The 15760-nt window shown below is 39.6% G+C and overlaps 1 protein-coding gene across 1 annotated transcript; it reads right to left on the reverse strand.

Annotated features, from left to right (window-relative positions):
- Positions 1-9846: 9846 nt before the first annotated feature.
- On the reverse strand, positions 9847-12623 carry dpm3 (dolichyl-phosphate mannosyltransferase subunit 3, regulatory). The gene is made up of 2 exons (XM_053490096.1): positions 12557-12623; positions 9847-11001 (listed from the first exon to the last, which is right to left on the reverse strand). The coding sequence occupies exon 2, from the start codon at positions 10980-10982 to the stop codon at positions 10704-10706; it is 279 nt and encodes a 92-aa protein (XP_053346071.1). The 5' UTR covers positions 10983-11001; positions 12557-12623; the 3' UTR covers positions 9847-10703.
- Positions 12624-15760: the final 3137 nt, after the last annotated feature.

The following is a 15760-nucleotide window of genomic DNA, read 5'->3' on the forward strand; positions in this document are numbered from 1 at the left end:
ACTATACTTTGTGTATGCACCACAACCACATCCTTTACACACACACGCAGAGCAGATTTCCCGCTTTGGGTAAACACATTCAGATTTCTCGCTCATGATGATAAAAATTCTCACGAGTAAAATTGATTCCGAATGGTAAAAGTATTAATCAGTATTTGTGTTCCTCTCTTAGTCACTTAACTTTTCCTGTTTCTCTCTGAACCCCTGTCCTGCCTTTTCACCCTGTTTTTGATTTAGCTCCCCCCCTCTCTCTCTTCGTCCCCATTGTTCCACCCTTCCTCTTGCTCATCTCCAGAGAGGCCCCCTTTTCTTTCCTTTTTTTTTTTTTTACGACTGAGTCTGTAAAAACAGCTGTTGTGCTTGTAGCTCCTGCCTGATCCCATGTGCTTTCAAAAGAATGGCCCTGTTACCGTAACTCACGCACACTCTTTCACCCCGTGACCCCTGCTGAAGGCACTGGACAGGTTCAGAGGTGAAGGAGAGCTCATCATTGCAGAACCAATACTCTTTAAATATCACAAGCGGTGGGGGACGAAAAGATACAAAGAGGTGGACAGAAAGTGAGTGACCAGATGTAAGTGCTCAGGGCACACGGACATGAGGAGGAGTATGAGGAAGGTCAAGAGGTGATGAAGAAATGTATGCTCAGGCTTGGAAAAACAAGTGAATAGAACATCTATTCTAGAATATCTACAGTAGGTTTTATTATATAAAGATCACAATAAACAAAATAAAGGATTGTTTATCCGCTCGCTATGATTTTTTATTTTTTTGAGTCTGGAAATAGTCTTGTTCTGTTGGCAGATCCTTAAGATAATTGTAAGCATTTCTTTCTAGGATAAAGCAAAAGTGTTTGTTCAATAGAATAAGACATTTTTGAAGAAGAAAAACAATGTTTAATATGTTTAAGAGTCGTATAATGATTGAAAATCTATATAAATAAAAGAAAGTTTTTTTCAGTAAATTCTTTTAACGTCTTAGAAAATTTTCTGTCTGTCTGTCTGTCTGTATGTCTGTCCAGCCAGCTTTTGTCACAGCATCCCACAAAACTTTGCCAGTCTTTAGGTATTTGCCTGAAGTTAAACCTGTGCCATAAATGAAATCAAAATGTTGAGTAGAAGTGAAGTTATAAGCTAGTTCCAGATTATATACCCCAAGTTTTGACAGCGAACTGCTTATTCGTCAAACTGTACCATTTTACAAATACAATTTACAATACAAATTTTGCACTTACCAAGTAAAATCAAAATGTTGAATAAAAGCAATGTTATAAACAGTTATTTGTCAGATTTAATAATCTACTTTTTAAATATGATACTAATAAGATACTTGCTTAATGTTGCTTAAACAAACAATAGATATTAACTAGAAAAGCTAAACTGGATATTTTTATTGGGGCAAGCTAGCGTTAACCTTTTAACTATTATTAAAAACTCTTTTCCTGTCAACTATGAGTACTTACGCTAGTAATAAATAAATTACACTGTATTCAACATACAGTTTTGATCCCTGAGATTTCTCACTCCAGACTTTACTTTTATCTACTGGGTCATCTAACCAATTATACATGCGACTGAATTCTTCTAACCAATCATATTGCAGGATTTAGAGGAAAGGATGTGAAACCTGACCTCACATCAAAGGTGGAGAAAAACTCATCCTCTTCTGTTATATTTCAAGCAGAATAAACGCTTCCCAGCAGGTATAACTAGTTTGGACTTTTGAAGGACATTATATCTAAAGTCTTTAAAGCTCTTCTCTTTTTTTGCAAAGAAAGCAAAAATAAAAATTCCACTGTGCAAGAGTCTAAATGGAGAATCTGTCTTTCCTTCCTGAGTTTAGTCTCTTTCCTGCAAAACAGATTTTTTCCCCCCTGCAAGGTCTTGCTATCAGTATGAGTGTCATTTATTGTAATTTCAGCATGTTTTAGTTTGCTCACATTACGCTGGATAATTCGTTTCATTCAGCACATCTGTAGCTACATATTAAGAAAAATATGTTGAGTTCAAATCCCAAAGGTACACAAATAAACTAAAGAATTTCACTCAGGAGTGTTCCGAATATTTATTTTACAGTTTACTTATTTTATTCATAACAGTATAAGAAAAGAAAACATTTGCTTGCTGACACCTTTGGTTTGGCCATATTGTATTGATTAAAGACATAAAAGAGACTTTTTGAGGAAACGCCCACATTATCATGTTGAAACATGGCCCCAAAATATGAGGCCCTTGAAACACTGGGAATAGGTTTTAAAAAGAAGGCTTCCTTCTGAGTCGGAGTAAAATTTGGCAACGGTTTCTCTTGAAAAAATGCTGAGGGTAGCTGTCCATGTGTTCTTGATCAGGAGAACAAGAAGTAGTAAAGAGGAAAAATAAATTCGAGTGGTATTAGTCATGTGGCCTGCATCATTAGTTTGCTTACAAATAGTGCAGCAGGAAATGATTAAATTATCTGCTTTGGGGGAAAAAATGGCATCTCAGGATCACATTGATGTGGTCTGGTTTAGTACTGACAACTTGTCCTTTCTTGTGTTCTGATTATCTGGATCTCACTGAGAGACATGCATCTACGTAGGCAGAAACATGTCGTCGTCCATTGATCAAAGGTGAGCCGACACTTGTTGAGACACACATGTTTCGTTGAGGATGTTCAAAGAGACAGCGATGGAAGAAAACTCAATCTGAAAAACATGGCAATTGATTGCTGCTGTAAGTCGTACACATTTACAGCGTCTTGCTAAACAACAATATCCAGAGCAACTTACATTTATCTCATTCATACAGTTGAGCACTTGATGGTCAAGGGCCTTGCTCAGAGGCCCAACAGGGGCAGCTTGGTTGTGCTGGAGTTTGAAATCATGACCTTCTGATTAGTAGACCACTGAGGTACCGGCAGCTTGGTTGTGCTGGGGTTTGAAATCATGACCTTCTGATTAGTAGTCCACTGAGCTCCCAGCAGCTTGGTTGTGCTGGGGTTTGAACTCGTGACCTTCCGATTAGTAGTCCACTGAGTCCCTCCCTAACAGAAGGAGTGGTTAACGGAAACACATAGGCTTTTCTAATATTTGAACCTAGTACCTCTTGCACTCACATCAAGACTCAGTACCCTAGACTACTGGTTCTCAACAATGATTCTGGAGAACCTGTAGTGTGCTGGAAGCTGATAACACATTAAGAGTGCTTTCACACCTTAGTTTGTTTGATCTGGTCTGAATCATTTGAGTTTGTAAACTTGAACAGTTTTTCCTTGGTATGGTTTGACACAAGTGTGAAAAATACAAGTGTACCAAAATTCATTGCTTCAAACCACGCAAGAATGCCCTCTCCGCTTATTGGTCAAGTTTCTCTTCCACAGGAATTAAAACAGTAAATATCGGAAGAAGGTCCCGTGATGAGGACGACTGCAGGTTTCAGTGACATAGGAGAAAGAACTTCATGATAGAGTTAACCATGTTGGTTAACATTGTTTGCATTTACCACTTTAGGCACTTTTCTCCTTTTTCGCCTTTGGCTGCTCCCATTAGGGGTTGCCACAGAGGACCATTTGTCTCCATCCAACTTACCCACATCTTCCTTCGTCACTCCAACCTTCTGCATGCCCTCCCTCACCTCATCCATAAACCCCCTCTTGGGCCTTGCTTTTTTCCTCCTGCCTGGCAGCTTTATCTCTTACATTCTCCTCCTGATATACCCATCATCCCTCATCTGCACATGTCCAAACCATCTTAATCCAGCCTCTCTAACTTCGTCCCCAAACCATCCTACTTGCACTGTCCCTCCAATATACTCATTCCTAATCTTGTCCATTCTTGTCACTTCCAAAGCAAATCATACCGATTGAAAAAGAGGCACTGCTGCAGCTGGAAAACAACATTTCCTGAAGATCCATCAGGTATGTACATGTCCAGTTGTGGTTTGGTATGCTTTCTCAGCAGGAGGACTGATCCAGAGTTCACCACATGATTTGAATCGATACCACATTTTTTGAGAATCTCGGTTGTGGAGTTGTTTTGGTCTGATACCCGAGTGCAATTACTGTGTGTTTACAGAAGACCGCACAAAGAGGGACTGAAGCTAGTAGGTATAAAGGCTCCCCAAAATGTGCAGGGCAGATTGTCCCCATGACTAGGGTTGGGACCTAATGGATTAGACCAATAATCTATATACCACTACACAGTCTTGTTTTCAAAAGAAAACTGAAGGGACTTCCAGAGACTTAAAGCCATTCCAGCATTGTGTTAGCTGTATTATTTTTAAGGTCATTGCTGTGCTTAAAGGTGAACCTATTTGGCTACATTCATCCTTCCGTCTATTCTTGGTCACCTCCATGACTGAAGCCTTTCGAGCCTGATTACTGACTGAGCTTGGCTGGATGGGCAGCTCCAAAAATAGTCCTTGTGATTCCAAATTTATTTGAGTATAAATAGTGGAGCTTCCTGTGCTCATGGGAATATTTAAAGCTTTATTGCAATATGGGTAATGAAGAGTTCTTTTAGTGTTACGGTTTTAGTTTTTGGTTTAACATGCACTGTTAAGCATGGGATCTTATACACGCAGATGTATTCCTTCACAAATCATGATCAATGCCTGAATCGGCATTGGTGGACTCCAGTAGACTTTTAGAGACAGCTTGAGCAAACATGATGCACTTGAGCTCAGTGTGGTGAGCCTTAGCCAAAGGTTTGATACTTATTTAAAACGTCTTGGCCACTATAGAAATCAACCCTGTATGTAGATTTATGAAATTGATTTAATCAATTTTACATTAAATCTAAAACTGAACCTGAAAGGGTGCAATTATGTTCCAAACCAACCGTATGTAAAAATGTTGATATTTGTACTTTAAAGTTTTGCACATAGTTTTTGTACACAAGTCTCTTAACAATATATTAATTTATTTATTTTTATTGTAACTTATTGTAATTTTTGTGTCTGTGAGCATCTTTAAAGCTTTAGCTCATGTACTACAGTAGATGCATAACACAAGAAGATTGTTTTTTTCTTTAGAAATAAATATTTCCAGGGAAAAAAATTAGTCAATGGATTTCATGAATAAAGCCAACAGAAATTCCCCCTGGTCTGACATTCATCCAGGGAAGAAATCTGATGTGTTCATTCGTTACTGGCAATGGCTACATCTGCAATCACATCTGGGAGATATTTCCAGACAGACAGTGTACCGGCTTTACTGGATATTTCCAGTCTGACAGTTCAACCGGCTTGTGCAGTGTGTGAAAATGCATCTGAATTACTTTCTATCGGGACGCTGATATTGATACAGACTTTGCACTGCTGCTTGGTTTGGACTAGATGCTGATGTGCAGTGTGCGGTCTTCTATATGGCACTGATCACAATGGATTTCAATGTAAAAGAGCATTAATTCAAAAAGTTTTTGAATTTGATGCAGGATTTACAGAAACCAGAGCTCCATCCAGCATGATTCTACCAAACATGCTTCCTAGTTCAAAAGAATTGCTCAAGCTCTGAGGGGACTGGTTTGTAAAAGCCCACCTGTTCCATATGTCCCTCATGCTGTGCAGGACATAATTCAAAATGCATGTTTTCAAGACTTACCAATGATCTACGCTCGAGGCTCCTTCAGACCCTTGATGGTCAGACACTGCTGTTTTTGGATGACTGGCTCCTACATGGCCAACAACGAGACAGCCATCTGAAACACTTGCACATTAAGAATTCCAGCCGTGCTTAGTGGTTAGCACTGTCAACTAACTTCTCCAGGGCTGGGGGTTCAAATCTCGTCTTGGTGGGATTCCTCCGGGTGATCTGTTTCCACCTTGCCCATAATGGTGTTTGTGCTCTGTGATGGGTTAGCCAGAGGTGTACTCTGAGACCACAGCCCCTCTGTGACCCTACATAGATGGATGGATGGACAGTCGTCCCAACATATACAGTAGCAATGCTGTCTTGTTGGCGCATCAAATTCTTGTTTGATATGTGATATCATCTTGATGAACAAATTACTGTAGAAATTTCAACAGAGTTCAACAATCTTTAAGGGCAAAAGAAGTCTGCAAGGCCTTGCTTCCAGCTATTGGACAGAACACCTTGGTAACCTCCTCTCTGAATAGATCTGTTTTCCTAAATGGAGAACCACTCCAATGTTCCCCCTGATCAGTGATCAGTGGGATGAATCCCAAGGAACAAGTACAGGATGGTGATCCAACAGTCTAAGACGCACTATTAAGCACATTAATGATCCAGTACATACTGTAGGGCCTGTTTATTCTCAGGTTGACTAGCCTGTGAGTGGTATGCACTCCATCATCTAGATCCAGTCTTAGCCTTCTTACCTTTTCAAAGGCACTTACAGATAGATGAAAATCACAGTCTATCAGACTATCCTACACTCTAGGCAATAGACAATTACCCTGCTGCTGTCCACGTCCACATTCCGCACAATATTTTTATATTTTTTATATTTTTATACTTTTACCAGGCATTGATGGTAGACTTCTCGTCTGCCATGCTAACGGTCTGGGTTTGATTCCTAGCCAATGCCCAAACCCAGCCACTGGATGCAGTTCGTCCTTAGTGCCGGTCCTAAGCCTGGATAGAACAGGAGGGTTGCATCAGGACGAGCAATTACCCAATTCTATATTTGACTTAATTGCATTTATTAGTTTAAAATTGAAATTTGTAAATTAATAAAATTTTCAACAGCACAGTGGCGTACTGGTTAGCACTTTGACCTCGCACTTACAGGGTTGCGAGTTTGATTCCTGCCTTGGGTCTGTGTGCGTGGAGTTCACATGCTTTCCTTAGAGTATTCTGATTTCCTCCTACAGTCCACAGACATGCAGAGAAGGTTATTTGGCATTGCCAAACTGCCTCTGTGCATGTGAACCCTGCGGTGGATTGGCACCCTGTGCAGGATGTACCCTGCCTCGTGCTGAAAGTCTCCTGGGACATGCTTCGGGCTCCTTGTGACCCTGTACAGGATAAACAGGATAGAAAATAAAATTAATCTGAATAGTTTCTTGATAAAGGTTCGGTTTTGGACCTGTTGGTCTAAATTGACAATTGGCACTAAATTTCCACTAAATTAAAAAAAAAAGCCATTTATCTAAGCGTTCCTGAGCTCAAGTTACTGTGTGTGGAGTTTGCATAATGTTCCTCCTCTCCATAAGGGTTTTCCTCCGAGTTTTCTGGTTTTGCCACACCTTCCAAAAACACTCTGCTTTGTGGGTTTGTGGATTGGCTATGCTAAAGTGGCCCTAGAAAGATCTATCCTGCATCGAACACTGTCCTAAACAAAGTGCATATTTAAATCTCTGGCTTAGTGTTTCTGGACTAGGTTCTGCATCTCTGAGCAGGATGAAGTGGAGACGGAAGTTAATAAATTAATGAATTGTTGTTACGATTTTACATATTGAGGATGATGAATGTATTAAACTACTAAACATGTCTTTGTTGTTTATTAAACTTCACTACAAAACAAAGTTTAAATTTTAATTCCGTGACAAATCTCTGGTTATTACAGATGATTAGTCACTTCTGTACAGTTTCTAAGCACATCTGCTAAACGACCGACTGCGAATGCTAATATAAACTATTTATAATGTCTGATTTTCATTTATTTATTTCATTATTTGGAAAAGCACATCTGTACAGTGACATTTTTTTTTTTTTGACAAATCTTAAGAAAGACCTTGCGAGTTTTCTTCCTCTGAAGCAATAGCTACGATTTATGGCGGTTGAAGGAGAGGTGCTGCTGGAGCGCGGCCACGGGCCTCGGCTTTGCGCTGTGAGCTCCACACCTTGCTAACAGATGTTAGCAAACCCTTTGCCTAATCAGCTTAAACAATAAGGTTTACATTACCTGGAACGCTTGCCTCTGCGAGCACGGTTAAGACGTCAGCCGAGCGGAACGCTACGTGGTCTTCTCTACCTGTTTATTTATTACTGCTAGGGATTTTTTTTTTTTTTTACTAGCCAGAGGCTCAGCATGCGCCGTCTTTTGGCATTTGGCTCATTTTCAGCATCTGAAACCACTGTACAGTCGGGCGTGTTCTTTTTTTTAATAGTTTGAGCAGCATTTTATAATAATTTCGGTGTTAGTCAACGAATACGTAAAAGCACTCTGATTTAAGTTAAACGTCTCTTTACCTTACAAGGGCATGAAGAAGAGTGCCTTGTGTACAGTGTACCCCTTTATTATTTACTACATTTAGATTTAGTTTCATGTTCTCTCGCCCGGTCACATGAAATCATCAGAAATTTATTTGTTTTAACTGTAAAGCTATCATGTCATTTAAAGGGCCCCTATTCTGCACAGTTTACTCTTTAATCAAGTTTAGAGTTTCAGACAGGCCTCCAGTCTGCATGAACACACACGCGCGCGCACACACACACACACACACACACACAAAAGTATCAGGAAAAAACAAGCGGCTTTCTCCCTATTGTGACCTCATGTATGAAGAATCAATCCTGCCACTCACTGCTCAGCTCTGCCGTCCTTTGGGTTCCTTTTTAAAAAAAAAGCTTTAGTAAACAATTCTAGGCTACCAGGTAGCGGCTACCCGCTAAACGCTACCCTACCAATCTTTAGCCATCAAGAAGGGATAGACTAGACATCAGGATTTAGCAGCTAATCAATAAAGGCTAAGCTAGTGGTCTTAGGGCTACGTTAGCAATTTACAGTTAGCAAATAACTGCTAAAGGGTAACCTGGTCTTAAGAAGGGATAGGTTACCCGTTACAATTCAGCAGTTAATAACTAAAGACTAATCTGCTGATTATTACCTTTAAAGAACTGCTAGGTTAGCCATTAGCATTGTGCAGCAAGCTGCTAAAGGTTAACCTAGCAACTGTTAGCCATTAAGAAGGGATAGACTAGCCATTAGGATTTAGCAGCTAATCACTAAAGGCTAAGCTAGAGATCTTTAGCTCTTAAGAAGGACTAGGTGAGCCTTTTTACAGTTTATAGCTAACCTAGCCTTCTTTAGTCTTGTGTTTTAACTGTTGTATCGCTGAATATTAATGAGGTCATAACTGTTAGCAGTTAGCAGACCGCAGGATGTGAGCTGTGTTTCAGCTGCAGCACTTAGCAAGCATTGTGGAGACGTCTTGACCTTATATTAACTGTATTTGAGTTTAATCTTTGAACTTAAATCAGATACATTTTGAGGTTTGACAATCCAAAACCCAGCATGAAGTCCATTAAGTCCGCTGAGTTATACACAACTGCTACGGTCTGTCATAGACTCAAACACAGACAGTTTTTGTGTCAATCAGGTCTAAAATGTGTTTCCTAAAACACAGAGGTTCATTCAAAGAACCACAAACCCATAAAGATTAAATATATCAGTACACGCTCCTCGGTGCCGTGTCAGCACTTCTCATCATGTCGGGTCTAAAACGAGGCCCTCACTGTCAGCCAATCAGCACGCAGGTGGAGTCGGCTGAGTAGGCGGGGCCTGTGACTCATTCCACCCCCTGATGAGTACTAAAGCGGTTTAGCACCCCATAATGAGTTTTGTTGACTGTGTACATCTCCATGGGGGGTGGAGGGAAAGAAAAAAAACATGAGGCCCCTCAGCATCCATTTTAAGTGCAGCGAGTGAACGGGAGTCTCGCCAGCCAAAGACATCAGATTAATCCTGCCTCGTGTAAATATAGTGCACTCGTGTGCATTTAGTGGCTTTAGGATTAGCGCTTCAAGAGCCAGCGCATGGACATGGATCATATTCTGGAATTTCCATACCGCCCTGCTCCGTTTGTGCTTGTTTTTTTTTGAGACAGTGTTAGAGAGAGAAGGGTTACAGATGCAGGAGGTGTGACACTTATCGTATATGTACAAGGATTTAAATCATACATCATCTTAGTGAAAAATAATCTGTATTTAACATTTACATTCAGTCCAAAGCACAATGTAGGTACATATGATATGGAACATGGAATGCAAAACTAAAAGTACACTAGCTTTCTAGTCAGATGGTGGATAAAATAAAGAAAAAAAAAGAAAAATTAGGAGACTCCTTCAACAGCTTCCATTAGAAAACCACAACCAAGGGAAATGAAACACACACACACACACACAAGAAGTAACATTCACAAATGGTTTTAGTGACCGGATCAGGTTCCCTTCACCACAAAGTTAAACACACGCTACGAAAACAGCACTCCCATTTTAAGATGCTTTGTGAACACGCGTAGTAGTTCACGCATACACGATTTTTACACAATCACTGGCAGCGTTTTAAAACAGCAGACGTGCAGACGCTTCTAGAACAATAGTGTCCTACTATCAAGTGTGTTAAACATCAAGTGTGTTGAAATCGAGTGCTGCGAGTGTTGAATGAAAGCCACGGTCATCTCGCACGAGCGTAACGCCGTGAAACCACGCTGTGATGTTAGTGGAGTCCGTCTCGACGATACAGATTCTTCTGACTTTCTCACACACCACATATACATTTTAAAAAACAAACAAAAAAACCCCACTCAGAGACATCTTTATGTAGAAGCTAGCCAAAACATACAGCATGTTATACAAAAACAGTACATTCTACATTCCTGTTACAGAAACGTGTTTATGTAATTTTAAGATTTCATCTTTCAGGTCTTAAGAGACATTTCTAATTTTTGATCTTTCAGCGTTTCGAGTCAGAAATGCATAACCAACCAAAGAAATTAATTTACTAAAAGAGGCAGAAAGCTGGTCCAAGTCCATGAAAGTGCTCACATCTTCAGGCCCTTCTTCTTTAAATCGTCTTTCGCCTCTTTTATCTGAGCCTGAAGCTCTTTGGCTGCATCCTCGCAGTCGTTAAACGTGGCTACTCGGTACCCGACCGTTGCCAGAGAATAGCACCCAAACACCACCAGCAGGTACACGGGCATCGGCCAAGCCACCTCCTTGTACACGGGAGGCAAGTGCAAGCCAAGAAGGTCAAAGGTCACAAGTCCCCAGGCAACTGCGACCAGCGAGACGCCCAGAAGCCACTCCAGAAGTTTGGTCATGATGAAGGAGACTGGGGAACTGATGGAGAGTGAGAGAAAAGGTAATTATTCAACAGGTTATCTCAAAAATATTTATAATTATTTCAGGGGGAAAAATATCATGCATGTGTCACTCTTGGATAAACATCCAGAGCAGGTTAAGGTTTACACTCTTCATTCATAACTACTCACTACTTTCAGTGTTATTGAACTATCAGGTGAAACTGAAGGTGTAATCCACAGGTGCAATTAGATTTACTCATATGCCATATGGCCTAAAGTATGTGAACCCCTGACCATCACCACCTGTATGAGGTTTTTCCCCACACGGTTTGTATAGAGAAGGCATCACTAAATAGCGGAGTGCGAGTGACAGTTCTATCCGGATCCCAGATGCTTATCTGATAAATTAGAATAATTTATATACCAGTGGGTGTGGCTATACACCTTGCTCAACAGAGCCAAACGACACAATAGTTTACAGTATATAGACAGAGTGTGTGGAAGAAACAAAACCAAAAGCGCAACACAGCATGGATTACTCCTTAAAATAATTTTTAAAAAGGAAAAGCAGACTATGAAAACTAAACTGTCAAAGATGAATGAAAAGGTTGATACATGTTTATTCTTCCTGCGGGAAGTATAAAACCAGTTTGTTTCATATGTTCTGGTGATAACAAAAAGCAGTAATGTGAAGTTACAGTTTCCCTTCACTGAAACTAACAGCTTCCAACCCTTATCCAATATGACGATGCAATTATGGTTACATTTATCCTTGTATTTGGAATTATGTTTAACCCTACACCATATGGCCTAAAATATGTGCACCCCTGACTATTAGCACCCATATGAGGTTCTTCTCAACATAGTTTAAAGCAGTATAGGACAGGCATCACTAAATGGTGGACCGCGGTCCAGATCCGGACTGAGCGACAGTTCTATCATTCAGTTTCATTTTACTAAAACTAGCAGCTCCAAACTCTTATCCAGCATAACGACGCACTTGTGAGATCCACAAAGCGTCCGGATGTGTTCAGAGTGTGTTGGCGTGAAAGAACTCGAGTGTTCAGCACAGGGATCTGACTGAACTCATCTCCCTGAAGTCTCCCTGACATCTGGACATCAGCGTCTGAGCTCAGTAATGCTCCAATAGGTGAACTGAATGAACACGAACCCACACAGTCACACTTAAACGTCTAGTGGAAAGCCTTCACAGGAGAAAAGCATCATGTAAAAGGGAAAATCATATGGTTGTAATGTTCAGGGGTGCACATAATTTTATCAATATAGTATGGTATATATTATAGCATGCCATTTGCACTATCACTTTACTGTGCAGTTGTGTAGAATCAGGGACTTAAAGATCCCTAACAGTTGATTTTAGCTAAACAGAAAAACACCTCATCAGGCTAATGTCTTGAATTAGCCCTAATGCTAACTAAAATATTTATAGCGTTACTTTTCAGAAAATAAAAACGGCAGAGACACAAAAAAGACAACAAGAAAATAATCGATATGCTAAATATAAGACCAACCGTAAATCATTTCTAAATATTACGTAATATAATATAAAAAATAGCTAGTCATACTCTTACCTATAAGCCAGCTCACCACTTATAATCTGCGCGCAGGGTTATGACGTCAAAAACCCGCGACGGCTGCTGGGAAACGTAGTGCACTTTAGACTATTACTACTACTATTACTACAATAACCACCAAATAACTCGCGTAATTTATCGTTTAAAACATAAATTCTTTTAAATTGGGACACTACAGCTTTCTGAATCCCTTTTATTTACGTTTTAATGCGAGTTTTGATTTTTAAAAGCCTGTGTTTGTCTTTATTTCCTCAGAAAAGGTGTCCTAAACATGCCCTTAAAATCACACATTCTGCAGCTTTTGCCTGTATTATTGTCCAGTGATGTCTTTTTAATCATTTAAAAAGTGCTATATAGACATAATCGAAGGTGAAATATACATATTAAAGCTGCAAAAGGTCGAATTTTGTACCTTTTTTCCCCTTAGTGTGTACTATAAAGAACTATACATACTATATAGTATTATATGTACTCTACAAATAAAGTAAGGACTGATTTAGACTTTGGAACAAACATACTGCTGCTGATACACACATACTGCATGTTTCAATCCTATTGCGTTAGTACACACACACACACACACCATATTTTTACACTTCTATACTTAACACTATACTTCTATGCTTTATATATATAAGAGAAATCCGGAGTACCCGGAGGAAATCCACCAACCATGAGAAATCCACCAACCACATATGTGAGGTGGAAATTTAACCCTCAAACCTTGTGGTCCAAGGCAACAGTACTAACCGCTAATACTCCTATCTCACCTACACGGTTTCGTGCGGTGGTCGTAAGTACATCATGATTTTTTTGTGCTGTGATTACGTTTCCCTCTTTTTCACGCTCGTCCTCAGAGCACCCTTGACCGAACTTCTGTTCAGCGTCTTAAAGATAGCACGTCACATAGCAGGAAGGCCGTTTTAGAGCTGCTCTCACTCTCATGCATTCTTTTTCATGCATTCTTTTTTTTATTAAACATTAAATAAAATTTTAAATGTAAAATTAAATAAATATATTTTTTAATTAAACGTTTCCCACCATAAGTCAAACCGTATAAGTGAGATAGGGGTATAAATGACCGTGTTGCCTAAATTTGTAAAATTTCCAACCAATCCAGTTTTTTACATTTTTATTTTTTGGAAATTCTTTATATAGTTTAATTCTCTAGTATGATATTTTCATTGTGTTATTTTAGGTCACAGACTGTCATATAAGCATTTCACTGCATATCATAGTGTGTATGCTTGTTAGGGGTCGCCACAGTGGGTTTTTCCTGTTTAAAAAATTTCGATTTTGCACAGGTTTTTAATGTTGCATGTCCCTCCTGACACAACCTTCCCCATTTTACCTGGGCTTGGACTCGGTATTGACCCTGGAGAATCGAACCCTGTCAAAAAAGTCTTCCTATTAAAAAAAAGGCGGAGATACTCCGTCTTAACATTTTAATTTATACACATTCACGTTCCATACAAACTTGAATAATTTCTTTTGATTGTGTAAAGCTGCTTTGCGACAATGACAATTGTGAAAAGCGCTATACAAATAAAATTGAATTAAATTGAAATACAAAGGGCAATAAAATCACAGATTTTTTGTTGTTGTCTATATTATTAACCACTCTTGGTAAAATGTAATATTTTATTAAGTCAATGTGTGCTGTTCATCCTTTTAAGGCAAGCTGTTTTTGCCGGACAATGCAAAAGGTGTGGAAATCACCTCTGACGCCCCAACACAGTATGTGAGTTACTGCAGTGAAGCCAGGCTTTTGAGGCAGGCTCAAGGACACTGTGTTTCAATGGGAGCAAAGATTAATGCTTGTTGGACAACAGGCTTTTATAATATGTCATTTTGGGTCCCACCTGGACGCATGACTGCCCTGGGAATCAGGGAAAGCTGGGAAAAAACTCTCAACATTTATTGAACTCTTTTCTTTGACTCACATGGACACACAGATTGAGATGACTGTGAAACCTCTCAAATGGGTGGGACCTTTAAACAAAGGCATAAATGAACATGTCTGATTTTTAAACATACCAGTGCGTATTTAACCTAATCCATAACTCGTATAAGCTTGTTATATACTGTAATTTCTAAATGTTGGAGATAGACTGTAAGTATAAATTTTGATTAGCATTTGATTAGCATTTTGGTTGCATTTGCTTTTTTGCATTAATTTATAGGTCTAGATACAAATTTGGCCTTTCTGGAAGAGTAGTGAGAAGAAAGCTATTGTTGAAAGAAAGCCATAAGACATCCTGTTTGCAGTTTGTGACAAGTCATGTGGAACTGCAAACGGGAATTCTTATGGATTTTTTTTTAACAATGGCTATCGGCTAAAGGCCAGAATTGTGGAGTCCTGTATATAAATGCATGACACACTTTTTTTAGATTTTCATTTGTAAATGTGGAAAAGTTCAGGGGGGTGTAAATACTTTTGCAAGGAACTTGTTCATATCCTGGCTGCCAAACACTGATCGCTTTGTCTTCCTTTTTTTTTTTTTTTTTAATGCTCTTACTTTTGAGAATTAAACACGAGTCCATAGCAACAGATGAAACAGAGGAACAGATAAACCTCCATCAGTCGCTGCGACTCATTTGTCATCCATCCTCTGGGAATTAAAAGTGCAAACTGCTGACTGTTTCTTTTCTGGTTGCTCTCAGGTCAGTGTTTGTGCAGACAGGAGGTTACATCCGTCTATTCAGCAGCGTGAAATCAGCTTCCACTGCCGAGGCAGATAAATGAAGACAGGACAGAAGTTTTTGGCTGTTTTGGCGTGGCATTGAGCATGGACACTTCTTTTTATAATCCCCCAATTAAGAAAAATAATCCTTAGTATAAATTCCTCCATGCAAAAATGAACTCATTAGACTATTGGAAATCATACAGAATTTTTTTAGTTAATGCAAAATCCTAAAACAAACTCTCATCACCGGCCAAATGGACCAAAGAGTGGAGAGCTGATGAGTGTTGAGTGAGTGAGGACGAAGAGGAGGTGGAGGAGGAGTGAGCGTGCAGTCGTGACTAGTGCTATAGCTATAGCCGCTACAGGTGCAAGCTGAACAGCAGATGACCTTAATGGTGCATTAAATCCAGATGCTTAAACAGACTTAACATCAATCCCTAGCCACCAACCTCGCAGAGCCACACACGGTGTGCGAGCGTGTGTGAGTGTGTGTGAGTGTGTGACTGGCTGCAAA

The sequence above is a fragment of the Clarias gariepinus genome, chromosome 28 (assembly GCF_024256425.1).
Source record: "Clarias gariepinus isolate MV-2021 ecotype Netherlands chromosome 28, CGAR_prim_01v2, whole genome shotgun sequence".
NCBI lineage: Eukaryota > Metazoa > Chordata > Actinopteri > Siluriformes > Clariidae > Clarias > Clarias gariepinus.